Source organism: Xenia sp. Carnegie-2017, unplaced genomic scaffold, assembly GCF_021976095.1.
Source record: "Xenia sp. Carnegie-2017 unplaced genomic scaffold, XeniaSp_v1 HiC_scaffold_23, whole genome shotgun sequence".
In the NCBI taxonomy this organism is placed as follows: domain Eukaryota; kingdom Metazoa; phylum Cnidaria; class Anthozoa; order Malacalcyonacea; family Xeniidae; genus Xenia; species Xenia sp. Carnegie-2017.
Genome location: NW_025813486.1, coordinates 4593381 through 4614045, shown reverse-complemented (window position 1 = coordinate 4614045; position 20665 = coordinate 4593381). Strand labels below are relative to the sequence as shown.

General features: G+C 33.5%; 1 protein-coding gene across 3 annotated transcripts; it reads left to right on the top strand.

The window, feature by feature from the left end:
- Positions 1-3864: 3864 nt before the first annotated feature.
- Positions 3865-12614, top strand: LOC124448717 (TNF receptor-associated factor 3-like). Of its 3 annotated transcripts, none has more exons than XM_046999672.1 (10): positions 3865-3972; positions 4679-4716; positions 5199-5258; positions 7108-7299; positions 7482-7533; positions 7842-7940; positions 8009-8173; positions 8450-8605; positions 9286-9964; positions 12311-12614. In XM_046999672.1, exons 4-10 carry the CDS (start codon positions 7154-7156, stop codon positions 12553-12555), a joined length of 1542 nt encoding a protein of 513 aa, XP_046855628.1. In that variant the 5' UTR covers positions 3865-3972; positions 4679-4716; positions 5199-5258; positions 7108-7153; the 3' UTR covers positions 12556-12614. The 3 variants fall into 3 exon arrangements, with proteins under 3 accessions (XP_046855628.1, XP_046855629.1, XP_046855630.1); XM_046999673.1 differs by lacking the exon at positions 3865-3972 and adding an exon at positions 4117-4177; XM_046999674.1 differs by lacking the exons at positions 3865-3972; positions 4679-4716; positions 5199-5258 and having other exon boundaries at positions 7186-7271.
- The last annotated feature ends 8051 nt before the right edge of the window (positions 12615-20665 follow it).

Here is a 20665-nt window from a genome sequence, read left to right as displayed (position 1 = left end):
TTGGTAAATATACTGACGAAGTTTGATTCCTGCACTAAATCTACAGAACAGGCTACCCACTTCTAAAAAAATTATAGTTTCCTTTTCCATCTAATGCTCAGTGTACCAGCACAGATATGCCATTGCCAGAGATGACACAACAAAGAATTCTTCTTCTATTGCTGAGTCTACATAATGCTTGAGCAAAGTTTGACGTTTTGTTCAAGCTGTAATGTGGTTTGTTTTGATATCAGAGAGGATAATTGTCGACCAGGTGGAGACGCAAACTTGTAAAGATTTCTGGATACTGTGATATTTAAACACGATGGTGTTTCTATTGCGCTAGAGCTTTGCTTTTTTGGAGTGATAAAAAATAAATTTGAGATTTAGTCAGTTGATATTGGAATCAGAATGTAACAAGTAGTCGAGTAGCCTGGGAAGCTTGGGGAGCGGGTGAAACATTTTTTCGTGGTGCTGAGAAATATGAACGTGAATAAAAACGTAAAATCAAACGTGAGTAAGTGTGAATTAAAACTATAGGTATAGGTTTAAAGCATGATATCTAAATTAAAACGATCGTTTTGACTTTACGAGCTGTTTCTGGAAACTGCACGGAAACAGAGCTGTATCTGAATGCAACCTGTTGTGAATTCGTGTTGTAAGGCTGAAACTAGGCAGAAATATGTTCGTGTTAAATCTAATTATAAAATTTGTAAAACTTGCATGCTCAAACAATACAGGTGCGTTAGAAAGATCGAGTAATTTAAAAAGTGTTTAGTATTCAACTTTGTTGATTACTTGTTAGTGACATTTTTATGCCATTTAATTTGCTTCCATGCACTGGTGTTTTGATTGAGCTGTGTTGTGGTTTCTTATGATATCTGAGAAATAATGTCCCGCCAGGTTTGAATTTCTGTGGAGACGCAAACTTTAGACATTTCTGGACACGATTGACGCTAAATAAAGCGTCTTACAGCACAAGATATATATATTGATTCAAATGTAAAGCAAGTTTCACTATTCACAGTATAGATAAGATAAACTCAAATGTTTAAGGTTGCACGAGGATCATTAAACATTAAACACTACGGTGTTTTTAAAGTTTTAGAACTTTGCTTTTTTGCGGGTGATCAAGAACACAGAAATAAAAAAATTCAGTCATTTTACACTGGATCCTTAATGTAAGTATGTAACAAGTTTGCAGAGTGGGTGAAATATTTTGTCGTGGAACTGAGGAATATGTTCGTAAAAAATATGTATCTAAATACAGCCTGTGCATTCATGTAGTTATGCTAAATTACATCCATCTAGCGTAAAGCGAGCTAAGTGTGAACCTTTGCTAAAATTTGAGATCGATCTCAGATTGATCAAAGTCAGCTCGCTTTGAAAGGTGGTGTGAAATCGATCTGAGATCGATCCGGTTTATATGTGAACGTAAGTGAACTTATTTCGATACAACAGTTTCGCTCCCATGCCGTTTCCGCCAAAACGTAGACATTTTTCTCAAAATTTAAAATCAAAACAGAGAAAAAAGCTTAGAAAATTGGCGCAAAAACGAGAGGTTTGGTCAGAAAAAGACTGTTTAGCCCTCCTCTCAGCGTACAGTATAGAAAAAATTCAACAAAAGTTGAAAGGTACCCATTAAAACGCGAATATTTATATTAAAATCAGCATTATAATAAAAAAAAGGAATAGATAGTGATCAGACGCAATTTAGAACTAAATTTAAACATATGAAATCTGAATATATAAACTTCAAAGACACATTATCACGATCAGGAGCTGGGAGAAGCAAGAAACCTAAATTCTTTCGTTATGGACAATTTCTTGGGTGACAGACCAGAAGCAAGGGGTCTAAAAAACGCCATCGATACATCTGATGACTCAACGTGTTCATCAGCTGATGCCTAAATAAAAAGCATTAACGTGCATCATGATGATGGTAAGTTATCGTGGATGAGTTGATATGAAGTGTTTTTTTTGCAAAAGAAAATATTGGTTTTGCTTTTCATAGCAGACGAGCTTACAAGAAAATACGGACACGGGAGGATCATTGAAAAAAAAATTTTCTTAGTGCGATGAGTTTGTGGAGCTTAGGACAGCAGGAGCCCATGTTGGAAACAGCACTGCAGTATACGCTGATGATGACAGACTTGTTTGCCCACATTGCGATTACATTAAAGCAGGTGAAAAGTAGAGCATTGCTTGTGTGTACTATATTTTGTTTTATTACGTCGTAACATTTATGAGATATGTTATGTAGATGTCAGTAACGCAGATGAGAAGTTACCTAATGAAGCAAATGAGGAGTCCCTACCATTTCAAAGTGAAAACAAATCAGTGCCAAGGAAAAGAATACCAAGGGGGGGAGGAAAAGCCCTCCAGCATGCAAGTGACATTCGAGAATGCAATGAAAGAGCACAACAAATGTCTCAAGGAGTCCAATGAAATGCTTTTGTAAGAAATGAAAAAAGAAGCAGAAAAAGAGCGAGAGTTGCGAAATGAAGAGCTTAATGTTTATAAGGAGTCAATGTCACTTCTTGCTAATGCAATAGCAATGAGGTCTCAGCCTGTGCAACAACCATTCTACAATGTTCACCATGATGCTGAAAGTCAAAAGACATACTACAAACTTTGATTTCATTTAAGAACATGAGTAATTTAGCTATCATCAGCTTGTGTTATCAAAAACTCAGTTAAAGAAATTCTAATTTGCTCTGCACTTGCATCTGTATTCTGTAAAACAAAGTCTGAAATTTCATCATCAGGAATAAGTTCAACACAATCTGCAAAAAGTTTGTCAGCTCTACTGTCACGAATATTTTGTACAACACAACATGCTGGAATTTTCATAGGCAAATGATCTAGATTTGTATAATTCTTGTTAAGTAGGCATCTGAATCTGTTTTTTAAACGGCCAAATGCACACTCTACGACTTGTCTTGCTCGACTTATGTAGTAATTAAATTTCTTTTGAGCAGGGCTGATATTGCCATCGTTAGGATGCCTCTTCATCAACCATGGTAACAGTGGATATGCTGGATCACCAATAAGCATGAATGGTACATTGCAACCACATATCTCTTTTTCTCCCTAGAATATATCAAAACCATGAATTTTCGTGGCTATTATCAAAAATGCAGTAAAATTTGCCTCTGACCTAAGATAAGCTTTTTATTATAAGAACAGAAAACTTACATTTGGGAAAAGTTTTCCTGCTTCAGCTTTTGCAAACACTCCCGAGTTTGACAAAACTCTTACATCATGGGCTCGACCTGGCCACTTTATGCAAATGTTAGTGAACCTTCAAAATTTTTTGCATATATATTTTTTTATTTTTTAAGTGTGTGTAATTTAATTTACATTGAACGAACTTTCCGGCGGTTTGAATTGGAACTTAATATTCCTTTGGTGGTGTCGCAGCGCTCTGTGTATTTAACAGAGCACACTTCATAAAGATATTTCTGAATCATTTCTGAGTAACAGAATTTCGAAAGCATCACCATACTTGTGACAAATGTGTTGTAGTAAAATTATGTATGCTGTATAATTTAGTGGTATAATTGACATATTTAATTAAAATAGACGACGAATTTATCCTCCCACACGCGTTTCGCTGAGAATGCAGTTTTGCTATTGTTTATTTTTCTGCCTTGTGCTGTGGCCAAAATATAAATACGTCATATTAAATTTTCAACAATACGAAATGAAACAAATTCCGAATAAAGACATCCTGTTTTCTTGATATTCCAAATAAGACTTAAGGTTTTTCACTAGTAAATTAATTTTCTTTCAACATTACAAGGAATGCGTGCGTCAAAGCAGTATTGAACGGAAGTCGAATCCGAAATAAAGCGGTTTGTGACCTTTAAACACTAAACACTTCCGCATGTGGAGTGAATCGGAGTGTTCTTCTTAACAGTTTAACTAAAAATAATGGCATAGTGGTTTGAAAGTCTAATCAATTGAATGGCACATGGCTGAATATATAAAGTATGTGAAATGCTGTTGAATTACTGAAGGTTTTTGTTTGTTCTTGTTTTGTTTGTTTAGTCTAATGGGTACATACTTTCGTGGGGTCACGTTCAAAAATTTTTGTTATGAGTTGAAACATTGAGGAATACAGTTAGAACTACCAGCGCATACTCATTGGCATAGACAAGGTGTTGGGGGCTTATATAACCCCCAATGAACAGAGGTAATGACCTCACAAAAAGACTAAATCAGGGTAGAAATTAGGAGAAGGGGGCGATAGCTAGTTGGATACTTATGTTACTACCAAACCCAACTTGTTTAATCTTCAACTTATTCACCAATTCTTCTGAGGAAAATAATGTCAACATTGGTATTTCGACACTTTGATTTGAGTATTTTCCTGCGTGTTAATGAGCATCGCAGTGTTATTGAAAATATTCTCACTAAATAAAGCATTAAAATTGCTTATGAACCAAGAAAGACTGCAAAGTATTATGTTTATGCCAGTCAACATCTGACAGAATGGAAGGTCTACAAACATTGGAGTCCTAATTCATTGTTTTGTGGACATATCACCATAAAGAATGAATCATATAATCATCTATAGAAATGCAGGGACCTAATTCCTATTGGATACAAGTTTTTGTAACTCGAAAGGAAAAGATTAATTTTTAGTTTCTCTTAAGCTAGGCAAGCATTAACATGACTATACCATTTGTTATAGATGTCCTCAAGATTCTATTTGAAGTATTACTTTTTGAGGTACTAAATTTACTTCAGTAATACAGGTTTTTGTACTTATTTCCTTTGTAAACATTAAAAATCATGGTACTCTCATGAGTCTCTTTGCTATGCTAAAGTGTGAAAAACTATCAGAAAGTATTGGATAATCATGTAATCAAAGTATATATATGCAATAATATAATTTAGCTAACATTTATGTACTAATTGATACCTGTAACCACACTTGGCAACCTAAAAATTTGTGGAGAACTATTTACCCAGCAGTAAAATTTCTAAAGGGTTTTAACACCTTCAGCCCACTAAAACTCTTTTCCAGGGAAAGTAAAGGGCATAGGCATACGAAAATTGATATTTAGTTTGGGGGTTGGCCAATATTCATAGCATGAGTATATGAATATGTTAATTGGCAATTTATATTTATTTTGTAATTAAACTAAAATAGAAAATGACAATGCGCTATTTTCACTTTAATATATGTCAGAATCTTCTTTTATTTTTAGATTACAACATTCAAGTGATAGCTGATGGTTACTTGTCAATAGAATCAGACTCACTCAAAGGTAAATTCAAAATTGAAAAAATATTCTAGCTATACAGACTAAGACAAAATTATGTTTAACAATTATAAAATTATCACTTAAGTTTAGTTAGGTTACAAAAAGGTTACATAGAAGTTAAAGTATTCACTGTTGTAACTTAGGAGTTCACAAAATAAGACTACTCATATTTACATTATTGATTTTGATACTTTTATTTGAACTTTTTTGACTAGTTACCTCAGCTGTTAAGCAACTTCAGTTCGTTTGTTGTAATAATTTTAAAAACGAAAGATTTCACTAAATATTCTGTATATTCTCTGTATGTGATTTTACTACTCGAAACTTCTGAGCATGTATTAATATGAAGCAATGTAATAATTATCTAAATGTTTACGTTTATTATCAAGTCGTACATTCTAGAAAAATCTAGAGTGATTGCTCAATTGAATTTTCATTCCACATTAAAGACTTTGAGTCTACAGACATTATAAAAACGTCAATGGCGGTCAACCTTAAAAATAATTATTAAGATCTTGACTTTACGTTAGACGAGCAGTGTAAAGAAGCTTTTGTCATCGAAATCGTCACGTTGAGGCCCACAATAAGTTACGTAATTCCTGAATCCAGCTGACCAAAGGCTATAAGCATTGACTCAGAACTGCTGTGGGTGGAACGAAAACGATTATATACTGTTAGCAACATTAATCACAAAACAGTTGCTTGGCAGAAATCACGAACATATTCTAAATCTACTTGTTCGTAATGTCTGCAGTCAAAACTGATAAGTTGAAATATTAGTAATTCCTATCTTTTTTGGAACTTCCCAACTATAAATGTATTACAAAATCCCACTTTTCGTTTGTTATTCATTTTACAGATTTCTTATTTGAGGAAAAGATAAAAAACGGAAAAAATTTTATTTTGTATTACAGAAATTTAATAAAGTGACACCGACAACCAAATAAGCTACCAGATAAAAAAGGGGGAAGTCCCTTTAACACAGAATGTTGAAAAATTTTCTTTGTAAAGGATACTGGTTTCCAGGAAGATTAAATTAAATATTTTCAATCAGGCGCGGTAGCTAGGAAGTAAAAAATTTGGGAATTCAGCAACATTTTTTTGGTGGGGGCAGCTGTGGACGTGAATCGTAGGCGGAGTGCAGGGGGCACCCCTCCCCAGATAATAGAAAACAACATCCTACAGTGAATTAGTTAATCATAAAAGAATACGACGGTATAGTATATTTTTGAAGAACATAATAAGGTGTTTAACTTTAGACAAAAGCTCAACTTTACAAGATGTTTGAAAAATAGTAACTAGCATAGTAGCTGATATAACGTGCATATAGCAGGGAATATATCTTTGTGTATAATTGCAATACATGAATTCATCTTTTCAACTTTCATATGTTATTTTTGATCTTTGGCAAACAAAAAAAAACGAAAAATTTCTATTTTCTATTATCAGATAAATCTAGAGAACATATGGATGCAAGAATCTGACATATTTCAACAAACAATTCAACAACTTCAAAAATTTTTGCTGGGGGGGGGGGAACATGTTTTGTGTACGTGCCTGTTTTTCATAAGTTTCTCGTTAGTTTGCGTACATTGAACGATGAAAAACATTTGCAGTAAAGCTCTAAAGCTTGTTGCTGCAATTTTGCGTTACATACGGATGATATACACCGGTATGATAATGAAAATTCGATTTGACTTGAAATCGAAAGACAAAAGTCGTGGTTCATGAAAAGATGTTCTAGTCTTGAGTATATAGAAGAATGCAACAAGAAAGATCATTTTAAAACTCAACCAAAACCTAATCACCATGTTCTGCTTCAATTGTTCATCATTTAACTTTCTTGTTACAGAATTGTGGCGTTTTCACTATCCATCGATTCCGAAATTGTGCAAAAGATGCCTGGAATCAATATTCGTGATGAAGATCGGGAAAAAATCCACCCAAAATTCTTATGTACTTACTGTCATCACCTTCTTGTCAATCCTAAGCAGACCTCGTGTGGACATTTGTTTTGTGAGTCTTGTATTGACATTATACTTGGGTACGGTAATTTTTGTTTGAATTTTAAGTGGAAGTTTGCGATTGGTTAGAATTGTAAATAGAATGCATAATAATCACTTAGGGAGCCCACTTTATATGAGTTCACACGATCCGTTTTTTCGGATCCGATTGGTTTTTTATCGTTTTAATTATTAAAAAAAATTATAATTATTTAATTTTTAGAAGAACTGATCCAAAATGTCCTGAGGACCAAGAAAAATTAAGCAGAAATGACGTAAGTGACAATATTCCAATTTTTTGATAGAAAACATCCTTTGATTGAAAGATCAGCACGAATAAATTCACTTGGATTTCAGTGTTTACTAACACAATCTATTATCATCATCTACTTCATCTACTGAACTATAGTTAATAAACCAACTGCTAACATCTTCCATTTGTGTAAAACTTACGTGGTAAAACTTTTATCAATCGTTTATTGAGAAACTTCTTTACAAAGTTCTTCCATTCTCAATATGTTCTTCATCAACCAATGTGCAATTATTACACCAACCTTTGAACTTATATCAAAGTTATATACAGGTTTTCCCTGATGCTTTTACGAAACGTGAAATGAAAAGTATTCGTTTACATTGTCCTTCTGAACAGTGTGAATGGTTTGGCACCTACGAAGAATTGGAAGTGAGTTGGACTGAGAAATTTATTAAAAAAGTTTGGCATTTTTACTTATTAAGTTTCTTTTTTGTCAGGGTCATTCTCAAGTTTGTGAGCATGCGCTCATCAGCTGTATACACAAGCAATGTAACATTCAGTTACCACGCTATCTCCTTGATGAACATTTGAAGAATGATTGTGAATATCGAAATGTGAAATGTGAATATTGTGGTAAAGATGTCCCGTATGCTTCACTTAAGGTACACAGAATATTTTCAAACAGATAAAAAGAACGTAGGGGAGGGAGGGCGGTAGGCAGGTGGAAGATATTAACCTGAAGAACATGGTGAGATTCGCATCAAATTATTTACACCATATTTTTACCATATGAAAGGAAAAAAAAATTGAGCTTTTTCACAAACATCTTCACACACAAAAAGTTTTCTCCACCGATTTTGTTTTCAACTCTTTTTGCCATCTTTTAGGAAATTCATAATCTAAATATTTATGGTTTTGTATTGCTATTTAATATAAAGGACCACGTGGAAAAAGTGTGTGAAAATGTACCAGTGCCATGTAATTATTGTGAGAAAAAGATACCAAGAAAAGATATTGAACACCATCAAAATACGACTTGTGATGAAGTGCCGACGAAATGTGAATTTCAAGCCATTGGATGCAGCTATGATAAGGTAAGGTTATTTGAACTAATTGACTTTCCCATGTCTGTAATGAAACAAGCTAACTTAGCCAGAAATTTTCAAGTTAAACAAAATTTCCGTCTAAAGTAATTGACTTGATGTATTTGTCGTGATACCTTAATGATGTCTTGTTTTGGTTACGTAAATTCAATAACCACTAAGGTATTGGATTGAATAGTTGACCATTTACAGTAATGGAAATTTACAATGAAACTTTTTGCTGAGAGGTGAACTTTCAAATTTGTATGCAATATATAATTTCATTCGATGACAAGATGCTCGACACATTAAAGCCTCAGACATAGGTTTGTTTTGTCCATTGTAAACAGGCCTTACCGACCTGGGAATGTTCGTCTTTATATTTTGATGATTTCATTGCGTTAAGGAGACATTCATCCATCGCGCCTAAAATCTTAGTTATATTTAGAGAGACGAAGCTATAGGGGTCCAGGTTCCCCAAGAAAAATTCTTTGCCCCTCCCCTTAAAATGTTATGTTTCATGTATATTATATTGTTTAAATGATAGTTACGGCTCCCTTTCCCTTTTGACTCACTCCCCCTGACAGATTCCTCTGGCTGCGTCACTAGATTGAAACAACAAGTAAATTGTTGCAAACTTGTAGTCTTTGTTTAACGATTGTGTTGGTATCATCTTTGTCTTTCTTTCACAGACTTTAAAACGAAAGGAGATCCGTCAACATATGAATGACAATTTAATTGATCACGTGAGCGCCTTGTTACGATATGTTATGGCATTTGTTACACAGTTAAGTAACTATGTACCACGTCCAGAATTTACCACTGCTATTCAAAACATGGGTGACCAAGTTACTGCTGTTCGTGCAAATCTCTCAGAAAAATTTGTTATGTTAGTGGGTAAACTTACAGGTCTGGAAAGGAGAATTGAGAATCTCGAGGCTCGTGGTGATAACGATAGTAATAATGCCAACTCGTCATTAGAGGTTTCTTCGATGCGTGATAAAATTCCAACTCTCGAACGACAAGTGAGAGAAAATTCCTCAACTTTACTACGATTTCGTGAGCGCTTAGATCAAATTGACGAATCACTCGCGAGAAACACGGTGAAGATTACGGACCTTGAAGCGCAACGTGGCTCGCGTGCACTGGGGTCGAATCAAGCCATACACAGCTATAATGGTAGGTTACTTTGGAAAATAGATAACTTCAAGAAGAAGAGACAGGACGCCATTAATGGTATTAAAACAGCATTGTACAGTCCACCATTTTACAGTTCTCAATATGGTTACAAAATGTGTGCTAAGATCTATATGAATGGTGATGGTTTTGGAAAGGGAACTCATTTATCTTTATTTTTTGTAGTCATGAAAGGTACAGACAATTTGCAAATCTCCTACTATTTTACCTATTAAAAATTGCTGAGTGTTTTGTTTGTGGGCTGAATTTAAACTTTTTTACATGTTATAACTGTGTCATGCGCGCGCCCATTGATTTGTATGGTACACATTCAACATTAAAATAGATGTTGCGTTTAAAGTTATCATGCAACTTGTATGAAATAGTCGGCAACTTTCGAACTATTATATAATCGAAGAGAAATTTTGTTCTTTATTTTACGTAGAAATATTATGATTTTATTTCTGGAGCTTTCATTACTTGATTATTTTTAGCGCTCATCATACAACTAGGCTTTTTGTTTCTTCTTAGGAAATCCCTTAGTTAGTTAAATAAAGATTTTGTTCTGGTGACAAATTAAAAATCGTTTAAAAAGAGCAAATAGCTACTATTGTGAACGGTCGAAATGATAACATAATAGTTCTTAAGAACTATTAGATTCCTTTAGAAATTTATTTCCTATTAGAATTCTTGTTTTTAGAATCTTAGTTCCTGTTAGAATTGTTGAGTTAGTGTTCTGGTTTTAAACAGTTCTTTTAAGAACTATTGTGTTATTATTTTGACCATTCACCATCGTATTTGCTCTTTTTAAAACGATTTTTGAATCCATTAGTATACGTGGTCCTTTGCATCAACCGAAATAAACTGTATAACAGATGTGTCTTTTGATTTGTGACCATTGAATTGAATACGGAAGGCTGGAAGGCTTCCTCCCGCAAATAAATTTGTAGCCATTGCATTTCAACTAGTGCCAGGCTTTTCACGCAAGGCCTAAAGAAAGTTCATTTACGACGATGAGGTAGAATGTGGGATTTGACCGCCAGGCACGTGTTCCTGAGGGTAAATTGTGGCTTCGTGCATTGTACAGGCATGCAAGGCAGCAGTCCAGTTATATATTTAGTTCAATATTTGTGACATGCACCAGATAAAGAATGACGTATGTTTACTGGGAATTCTTATGAAGATGTTTCCTGTTTCTTTTTCAAAAAACAATTCAAAAATAAGTGGTTTGTCTTGTGACTGATTTTGCATCAATGGAAGTAATGAGATGTTATTGCATTTAAATCTTAAATCTAAATTACGGTTACTAAAGCCGGAGTTACACGAGCGAGTTTTTCGATGCAATTTTTCAAAATTATCAAACAAAGGTAATGGCTACACATGCAAGACAATTTTTTTATCGACGATTATTTTGGTAATGTTTATTAATAAACATTAATTTCAATCTCGCGTCTCATTTGCCAATATCGGATTTGTTGCATTGTAGCTTTGTATGGCCTGATTCGACCTAGTGCACTAGGGTCAAATGAGGCTGTACACAGCTACAATGGTACGCTACTCTCGAAAATTGATAACTTCAAGAAGAAGAGACAGGACGCCATTAATGGTATAAAAACAGCCTTGTACAGTCCACCATTCTATAGTTCTCAATATGGTTACAAGATGTGTGCTAAGATCTATATGAATGGTGATGGTTTTGGAAAGGAAACTCATTTATCTTTGTTCTTTCTACTTGTTTTGAACGGTACAGACATTAGGTCTCACGAAAGATTTTCAACGTTTGTTGATAATTTCAAAAAATTTCGTCAAAAAATTCGCTTAAGCTGGCAAACCACGACTTAAGATGAATGTCTAAGTTATCTTTTCTATAAGTCGTTTGTTTCAAATCCATTTCATAAGATTCCAGTTTCTTAAAATTATCTCGGTCAGTTGGTGTAGCTATTTTTTCTGTGCTTATCCTTTGTTTCCATATAATTATACGTCAAGCACTTTTACTTTTAAGTTTTTCAACTTTCAAAGAAATACGCTCAAGTTTTACAGATTGTACCGGCCTTTTAGCCTAGCTATTTGTTATAATGTAGGGATGATCTTGGTTTGCAGGAGCACAGGAGAAATTGTTCTTTAAAGTCATTGCTATTTTTTTTTTAATTTTGTTGTGTGATGGTATATTTATCGTTAGACATTGCATATTTATTTGACGTAAAATGTGTACATACGGGAATCGTCAAATTCTTGCTAAACATATTTTTAGTGATCTATACATAATAATGCACACAAATGAAAGAGCCAATTGTTTACTCGTTCTTATATATCTTGACAATCTGTCCACCAAATGTATCTTTTTGATTCCTTTAGAAAAGAAAAAATCCATTTTTGCGTAGCATAAATCCTGGGTAATAATAGACAACTAGCTTCTATTGCTCCTTAACCAATATAACTTACTTGGAGTGATTTATTATGTAAAAATGACATTGGTCTGCAATTTTTTTATCAATTTTTGTTTGTTTATTATTTTTTTAATGGTTCTGTAATTATTCCTAGGTGATTACGATGTACTACAATCATGGCCTTTCCAAAAGAAGATCACAATGATGTTAATGGATCAAGGAAATGGTGATCACATGATTGATGCTTTTCATTCAGATCCCCAAAGTTCCTCATTTCAGCGACCAAAGTCAGATATGAATATCGCTTCAGGATCACCTCTTTTCATGCCATTGGAAAGTTTAAAAAATCGTCAGTATATTAAAGATGATACACTTTTTCTTAAGATGATTATTGACTGAACAATTCCTTAATTCAAAAGCACGTTTCTTTTAAAATAGCTTTTTAACAAAATCAAAAAGTGTCATGCACTAGCTCTTGATATAAGCTTTGTAAATATGTATTATATATAAGTTTCTGATTAGTAGTTTTGATGCAATCATGTTTGAAAAGAGGCTCATTTTATGCTAATTAATTAGTCGCCATCTTTGATAATTAGCATAATTAATGAGTGATCAAAAAAAAATATGTCAGATATGATTTCTCACATTCAACACTTCCCAAAAATGTTGTTTTAAAGTGTCTACCTATAAAACTAAAAAAAATTGCTCTAAAGGGGGATGACCACTGTAAAAATAACTCGCTCAAACGGCAAGTTTGCCACCTCCGTGTATCGTAAACCCACTTTCACTGGTCTCTTCAATCTTCACCAATTTTCATGGTTTCATTCTCATTCAATACAAACGCTCCTTATTCTCCTCTTTACTTCACAGAATTTTCAACCTCTGTTCCAGCTATGAACACTTTCATACTGAACTAGAAGTTGTTAGAAAATTATTCACCTTAAACAACTTCCCTTCATACATATTTGACAATCATGTTCACCGCTTCCTCAACAATACGTTTGAACCCAAAGATCTTATTCACACTGCTCCTAAGAAAGTCATGTACTACTGCCTCCCTTTCACTGGTCTAAACTGTCTTCAGATTCGCACTCAAATCACTCGACTCTGCAATGCTGCCTTTCTCATATCAACGTTCGCTTTGTTTTTCGTTTTTCCAGGCGTCTCTCTTTCTTGCCTTTTAAAGATAGGGTCCCCAAGCTCTTGAGATCTGGTGTTGTATACTCTTATAAGTGTCGATTCCTCTCAGCATCGTATGTGGGTAAAACCACGCGTCATTTACACACCAGAACATTGGAACACTTGGGAATCGCTTCCTTAACTGGGAAACCTTCCTTATGTCCACCACCATCTGCAATTCTTTCCCGTATAAGAAATACATCTCACTCTGTCGATTTTAACGACTTCTCAATTCTCTCTTTCTCCTCCGACAATTATGACCTTATGATTCATGAAAGCCTTCTTATATCCAAGCTTAAACCCCTCTTAACACCCAAGGCAACTCAATCCACCTTCACATTCTTTAATATACCTCCCTTTTCATTTAATTCCGTCATCTAAACTTCCTACTCCCCTCACATGTAAACTAACACCCTGTAATAAATACTTGTATTTAAAACCTCATTTATATAATTTATCTCAAATAATCTGAAGATGTCTTAAGTTAAAGACGAAACGTAATTATTAAAAAACCTTTTATTTTTCTTTATTTTATTATTGTGATGGCTTTTTTAAAAGTCTTGTGTTGGGCTATTATGTTCATATTGATGTTACTTTGTTTTGCCAGCTGATTCCCTTGATCATGCAACTCTCACAAGTCTTCCTATCAAAATAACTATTTTTTTGCCTTTTTCATCTATGCATACAGATATACCCGAGAAGAGACTTTATGTTCTTTCTATAAGTAACGACACTTTCTCTGCTTTATAGATCGTTTTCTTACTTTTCACTTTTTCCCAGTGAAACATAAAAGGAACTTCATTAATTTTTTTCAATATGGCGGATATATGACGTCATGTTAAAACATTGAACACAATTACGTGTTCAAGTAGGCGTGGCTTGTGCGTGATCCTCGTCATCGTGTTTTGCTGTTGAGGTATTAATAGTTTATATACTTATATTCCAGATTGCTTTGGTAAGCATTTTTTGAACTTACAACGTTTAATTAAAAGTTTAGACACTACTTTTAAAGTGAATATCGTATATGATTTAAAGTAAGTGAAATATCATTGAATAAGAAACTCTTATGCTTACGTGTAATTATATGCTTACGTGTAATTTTAGTAAAGTCGTGAATAATATGCCATTTCTGTTGACCACTTCACGTTTCACTGTAACTGCAGCAGTAAAATAATATCGCAGGTTATTTAATAAATATTCCATAGGAACACGTCATCGTTATACTTATATCTAATTCGAAATTTTTCCATGTGCTACCTCTATGTATTGTTTCTGGTATAAAAGATATATTGCAATATTTGCTCTCAGATATGTGTACATTGAGGGTTGTGGCTGGCCTTCATAATTGAAGTGGGGCATCTCCTGTTATTTATGGTATGAACCATGATCAATTTTGATGGAAATAAATGATTACTTCTGATTGTTTCATCTTATTAACAGCATTAATATAGTAAAGACATATTATAATTAATATAAAATTTGACCATGCATAATTATTGCCGACTCCAACATAACCTGCTGTGTATTACCATTATTCACGTAATGGTTGATGGACAAGCATAATGAATATTTACATATATTAATATTGCCGTAGTATTGTTTTGTCTTAGTGCTGGTTGATTTGTTTTGCTTCAATTTTCATTTATGAATTTAAGCTGAATTACTTCTGATTGTTTCATCTTATTAACAGCATTAATATAGTAAAGACATATTATAATCAATATAAAATTTGGCTATGCATTATTATTGCCGATTCCAACATAACCTGCTGGGTGTAACCATTCTTCACGTAATGGTTGATGGACAAGCATAATGAATACTTACATATATGAATATTGCCGTAGTATTGTTTTGTCTTAGTGCTGGTTGATTTGTTTTGCTTCAATTTTCATTTTTGAAATTAAGCTGAATTAAGCTATTTGTTCAAAAATCAAGTATACTAAATTGCTTCTTGTCAGTATTAAAGTGGCTTTGAAACATCAATATAAATGTATTTCCTGTTTAAAATATTTTACAAAAAACGGACTTCCGGGTCCCTTTTCCGACGGCTACGTTTGTTTGTATTGTTTGTTTTAAGGCCCGTTCATACGACCCCACCGTTTCGGTTCCGACTTTTGATTGCTTATTCAGACGGTCCGATAATTTTGTTGATATTTATACTCGTTTAAATAATTATAGTCGTGGGAGCAGACATTTGTGTTATCCGGTACATTAATCGATATATTTTTCGTATTTTTGTTCTTGTTTCCAAGTCTTTTTCAAATCTATGTAATTTGACAAGTCGTTTTCCTTCCATTTGGTCGGATGAAAATAGAGCAAGTTCTATTTTCATCTGATTTTTAAGATTCACGGATCCGACTGTTAGTAATATTGTAGTCCTAGAATGTTCTCTAAGCAATATATGGTATTCTGACCAACAGTAAATCTTACACTGTTTCATGGGAATGGTTTTTTGCTTGTATTGCTTATTACTAGGACTATAGTGTTCCTGCTATAGTATAACATACCTCTGAATTATTCTTAGAAAAAAGTTGACAAAAAAGAGACAATTCTCCAACAAAAAACAACTATGCAGCATAATTTTAGAAACCACCACCATATGTGGGCTACACATGTATAAGCATTGATGATAAGTATAATTACCAAAAAAGGTGGGAGTGGAATGTAAATTTGAATCACTAATGTGAGAAATATCCCTTATTTGTTGTCAGGTTTATAGCATGTGATGTATGCAAAGGAAATGTGTGAGAGATGTGTTTAATTATAGTGTATTGTTGTTGTGCACGAATGTCAAAAAACACTAAGGTCCTAGAGACATGTTAGGCATTAAATGCAGAATGGAATAAAAGAAAAAAGGATAAAATGCGCACAAGAAGATGAGAAAATGGGAAGTATAGGCAAAAAAGCACACAAATACTTTAAATAACTACTTTCACGCATTGTGTGGTGAAATTTTTCAGTTCTTGCATTGATTCGTCTTCGTATTTACGCAGACGAACTCGCCAATAAGTTCGTCTTATATGTTAGGGATATCCACCCGACACGTATTGGAAAATTCAAAACACTATTTGTCGAGATACGCGAAATTATTGTTTATAACTACTTTAAATATAAGGGTATTAAATTACACAAATACGCTGGCAGTGACGTTATTCGAAAACTGGTCCACGACTTCGTTGGCCGAAACGAAGACAAGTCAATGTAAATTTCATCCAAGTTTGTGTGACTATAGCAGATTTTTTAATGTGTTTTTTTCGCATTTTTACGCATATTCCCATTTGGCTATTCCATTTCAGGTGTTTTATCCATCGTTTTTCTTTCTCAGCTTCGCTTCGGCAACTAACATTAACCTTTGTCTAAATAATTTTTGATATCATGCTCAACCATTGAGCCGGAGGATATCAACCTCATTCAGTAATTGTTCATTAATTTTGAATTTCAAATTGAAAAATATACAATACTTTCTATTTTTAGACTTCAATATATATATTGTTGTAAAACTCTAAAGATTACTTGTCAACAGATAAAGATTTTCTCGAAGGTAAATGTTGAGTTAGATTCATATGTTCGCAACATAGACTTCCAGTTACGTATAGGTTACGCCATGGGTTACATTTACAAAGTGTTTAGCAGACGGAGTTTTGCGTAAAGAGACTATAGGAAGTTAAAGGAAGTTAAAGGAAGAGATATTCATTGCTCACTGATAAAGTTATTTTACTCATAGTTGTGCTTTAACTTCTTAAACTGCTCTTTTTTGCTGTAATTCGATTTCAAGTGAAAAGTCCAGCGTTAGGAATAATAAATTACAAAAACTCATTGATTGGTCAAATTTGTTATAGTTGAAAACTCGTTGCCAATGGCATTGTTATAAAAGATTTTGAATAAAGAATAAACGGCTAATATTTTACCTAGCCTTTAATTCGCTACTCGTGCTATCGAAGTGATTTGTGTTACGCTGAGATATCATTTACTCCTAAAGAAAAGGGTTTTGAACACGAGTAAAAGCAATACCAATATCATTCATTTGCACGAAAAGTCTGTTGATTTAATATTGTTGTTAATGTATAAAACGACGTACTCTAAAACAACGTCTCATGAAGACTGTTAACTACAAAATGCATATTCTAAATAATCGACTCTACTACATTTTCCATGTTCATACAAAGTTATAAGATGAATTGTTCTTTATAGATTGTTTAATTTGACGAATTTAATGCTCGATAAAAGTTAAGCGTTATCTGAAAGAAGTAAGAAGAATCTTACACGCACAGGGATTCTAAAATTTAGATAAAATACGAGTCTCCATTTGAAATTTGAATCTCCATCGAATTGAAATTTCTGAAACAGTTTTGACGAATAACTGATATTATGATATTATATGACTAAACTGTTGAACATATTGCAAGCGTAACAGTCTTTGGTAGCTAAAAGATGTGCCTTAATTATGTCCTAATCATGTGTTGTGCTCGTTTTTTCTCAGAGTAAACAGATTTCATATAGGTGCAGCACAAGCATTGGGAAATATATTGCTACGGTGTATTTCGTAGGTCTTTATTTCACTAAATTTTCTGTATGAGAGAAAGATGCTCTAAGCTTTTGTAGGTTTTCTATTATGAAATCGTTGTAATAACATACCGCTAAAGCCAATCTGTTTCGAAATGTAGGACATTCTTTGATCAATCTATAACAAATGCCTAGCATCTCTTCTCTACATAATTAAAATTATTGCATTTGCTATTCGCGTACGTCCTTAATGTTTGTGTTTTCCATACGTAACAGCTGACATAGATTGCTCTGTTACCCAGTTTGGGGTTTTCATTGTAGCTATTATAAATCCGATATGGCCGAACAAGAGAATGAAGCATTATTGGTTTTATTGCGAAATGAGCTCTAAAAGAGAAATAAACAGACAGTTTTTTGAGCATGTATTAGAGTGAAATTGCTGAAAAGTTTGTGTAAACTCACTAAAATGATTACTTACCACTGTTCCAGTGCTTTTGTCAAATTGTCGTGTATTTTTAGATCTTATTTTAATAATTTTTTTTATCAAATTTTAGATTCTATTTGTGAAAAGAATTACCCTCATTCAAGATGCCTGGGATCAAAATCCGTGATGTAGACAGGAATAAAATCCCAGCGAAGAATATTTGTACTTCCTGCCATTTCCTCCTCGTCAATCCAACAAAGACAATGTGCGGACATTTGTTTTGTCAATCTTGTATCGACATTATACTTGGGTAAGATATTTTTCTATCAAAACTGTGAAATGGAAGCTCTGACTTATTAAAATCATGGATATCATTTGCAATGTTACTTCTTATCCAATGTTGTATCACGTGTTTCAACCTTATCCTATCTTATCCTATCTTGTGGTGTCTTATATCTCATTATTGTACAACTATCCACTATGGTATCGATGAGGTCAGCAGCCTTGATAGGTACAACATCAAACTACTGTATATGTTTTAAAATACTAGATTTAGTGCGACGATTGAGTTCCAAAATACTATTCTTTAAAGTAAATGGTTTGAACCCGGGAGTATCGTTACATGTTTGTAAATGAAGATCGTCCAGGTTGGTATAGTCCTGAGAAGGACTGTTTTTGTTGTTGTTGACTGACGTTTCGACAACCTTAGCGTTTATCATCTTCAGAGTCAAATGAGGAGTAAACGTCAGGTTAGCCGTATTTGTTATCTGGTTCTTACGTCATTGTATTGTGTGTACAAGAAATTGTGAATTATACCAACCTGGACGATTTACATTTACAAACATGTATACTATTCTTTGTTTTACAAAGTGATGCACATCTATATTATGGATTGAGCATAATTTACGTTTTTTCTTTTCAAATAACACATCAACTTAAAAATGTTCTCACAAATCAGAGCTCCTGAAGATTTACTGGAGAAACTAGTCATTCATGTTGTGTTTGTTGTCAGTCAGTTACTTCAATTGCAAGCTGATTTATCGACTTAACTTTGTTGAAATTCAACTCAAACTCGTAAGAGAAATTGTTATAAAGCATAGAAATATATAAATGAACTCTGTAATTCAAACATTATTGCCCGTATTCAAAAAGCTTGCTCATACTCACTCTCACTGAGTGCGACGTAAAAATCTTATTCCCATTCATCAATGACGAAATTATTTCTCCTTCGATGGCAAGGATTTTGCTAAAATTTTTCCAATCAATAAATTAGTGACGTAAAATATCGTGTTCAAACAATCATAAGCTAATTTTTAAGCTCCAAACAGTGATTGTGAGTTAGCTGTTACAATACGGGAGTAAGTTTACGTTCATCATAATTCCTAGGTTCAAGCAGTTTACTGAAGATTGTGTTTTGCGTGTCTCACCATGATCTTTTTTTAACATTCAACATTCTTGCTACTACAGAATGTATCAAAAAATTTAGAAACGTTTAAAACGTGTGAAAGTATCATTTTATCCAAATTTCTTCAAAATATGTCTATGTATTTTGGCATCTGGTTTATGTACCAGTGAAATCAATCAAAAAAATTTATCTCGAAATCTGTGAGAGTACTTTGTAAAATCCTCATATTTAAATAAGAAATTTAGGCATTTAAAATCTAATTTCATTTAAGGAGGTAAATCTAAAATTTTAGTACAATGCGCAACAGACTTCAAACTTTCACCCGTTCGAAATAATTTAGATTTTAAACTTTTCATTTTCTTTGCGCAAGTGGCTAAAATTGAGGCCTTTAAAAATTGCTCTCCCGCTTTTCGTGGGTAATTTTTCTGATTGTTTTTACTTTAATATAAGCCAAACGATGCCAAAATGCATAAACGCGGGAAGATTTTTGAGAAATTTGATGGAATGATAGTTTTCTCGATATTTAAGTTTTTTAATTTTTATGATGCACCCTGTAGTTTTCACATTCGTTTATTCTGTAGAAGTTCTGATCCAAAATGTCCCGAAGATCAAGAAAAATTGAGCAGAAATGATGTAGGTGAAAATATTCTAGAGTTTTAAAAAGAAACTTCCATACAGCTGTATCAATTGTTGATTGAGAAACTCCTGTAAAATATTCTTCATCTACCAATGTGAAATTATTACACCAACCTTTGAACTTCTATGAAACCTATATACAGGTTTTCCCTGATGCTTTTACGAAACGTGAGTTGAAAAGTATTCGTTTACATTGTCCTTCTGAACAGTGCAAATGGTTTGGCTCCTACGAAGAATTGGAAGTGAGTTGAATTGAGAAATTTATTAAAAAAGTTTGGTATTTTTAATCACTAAGTTTCTTTTTCGTCAGGGTCATTCTCAAGTTTGTGAGCATGTGCTCATCAGCTGTATACACAAGCAGT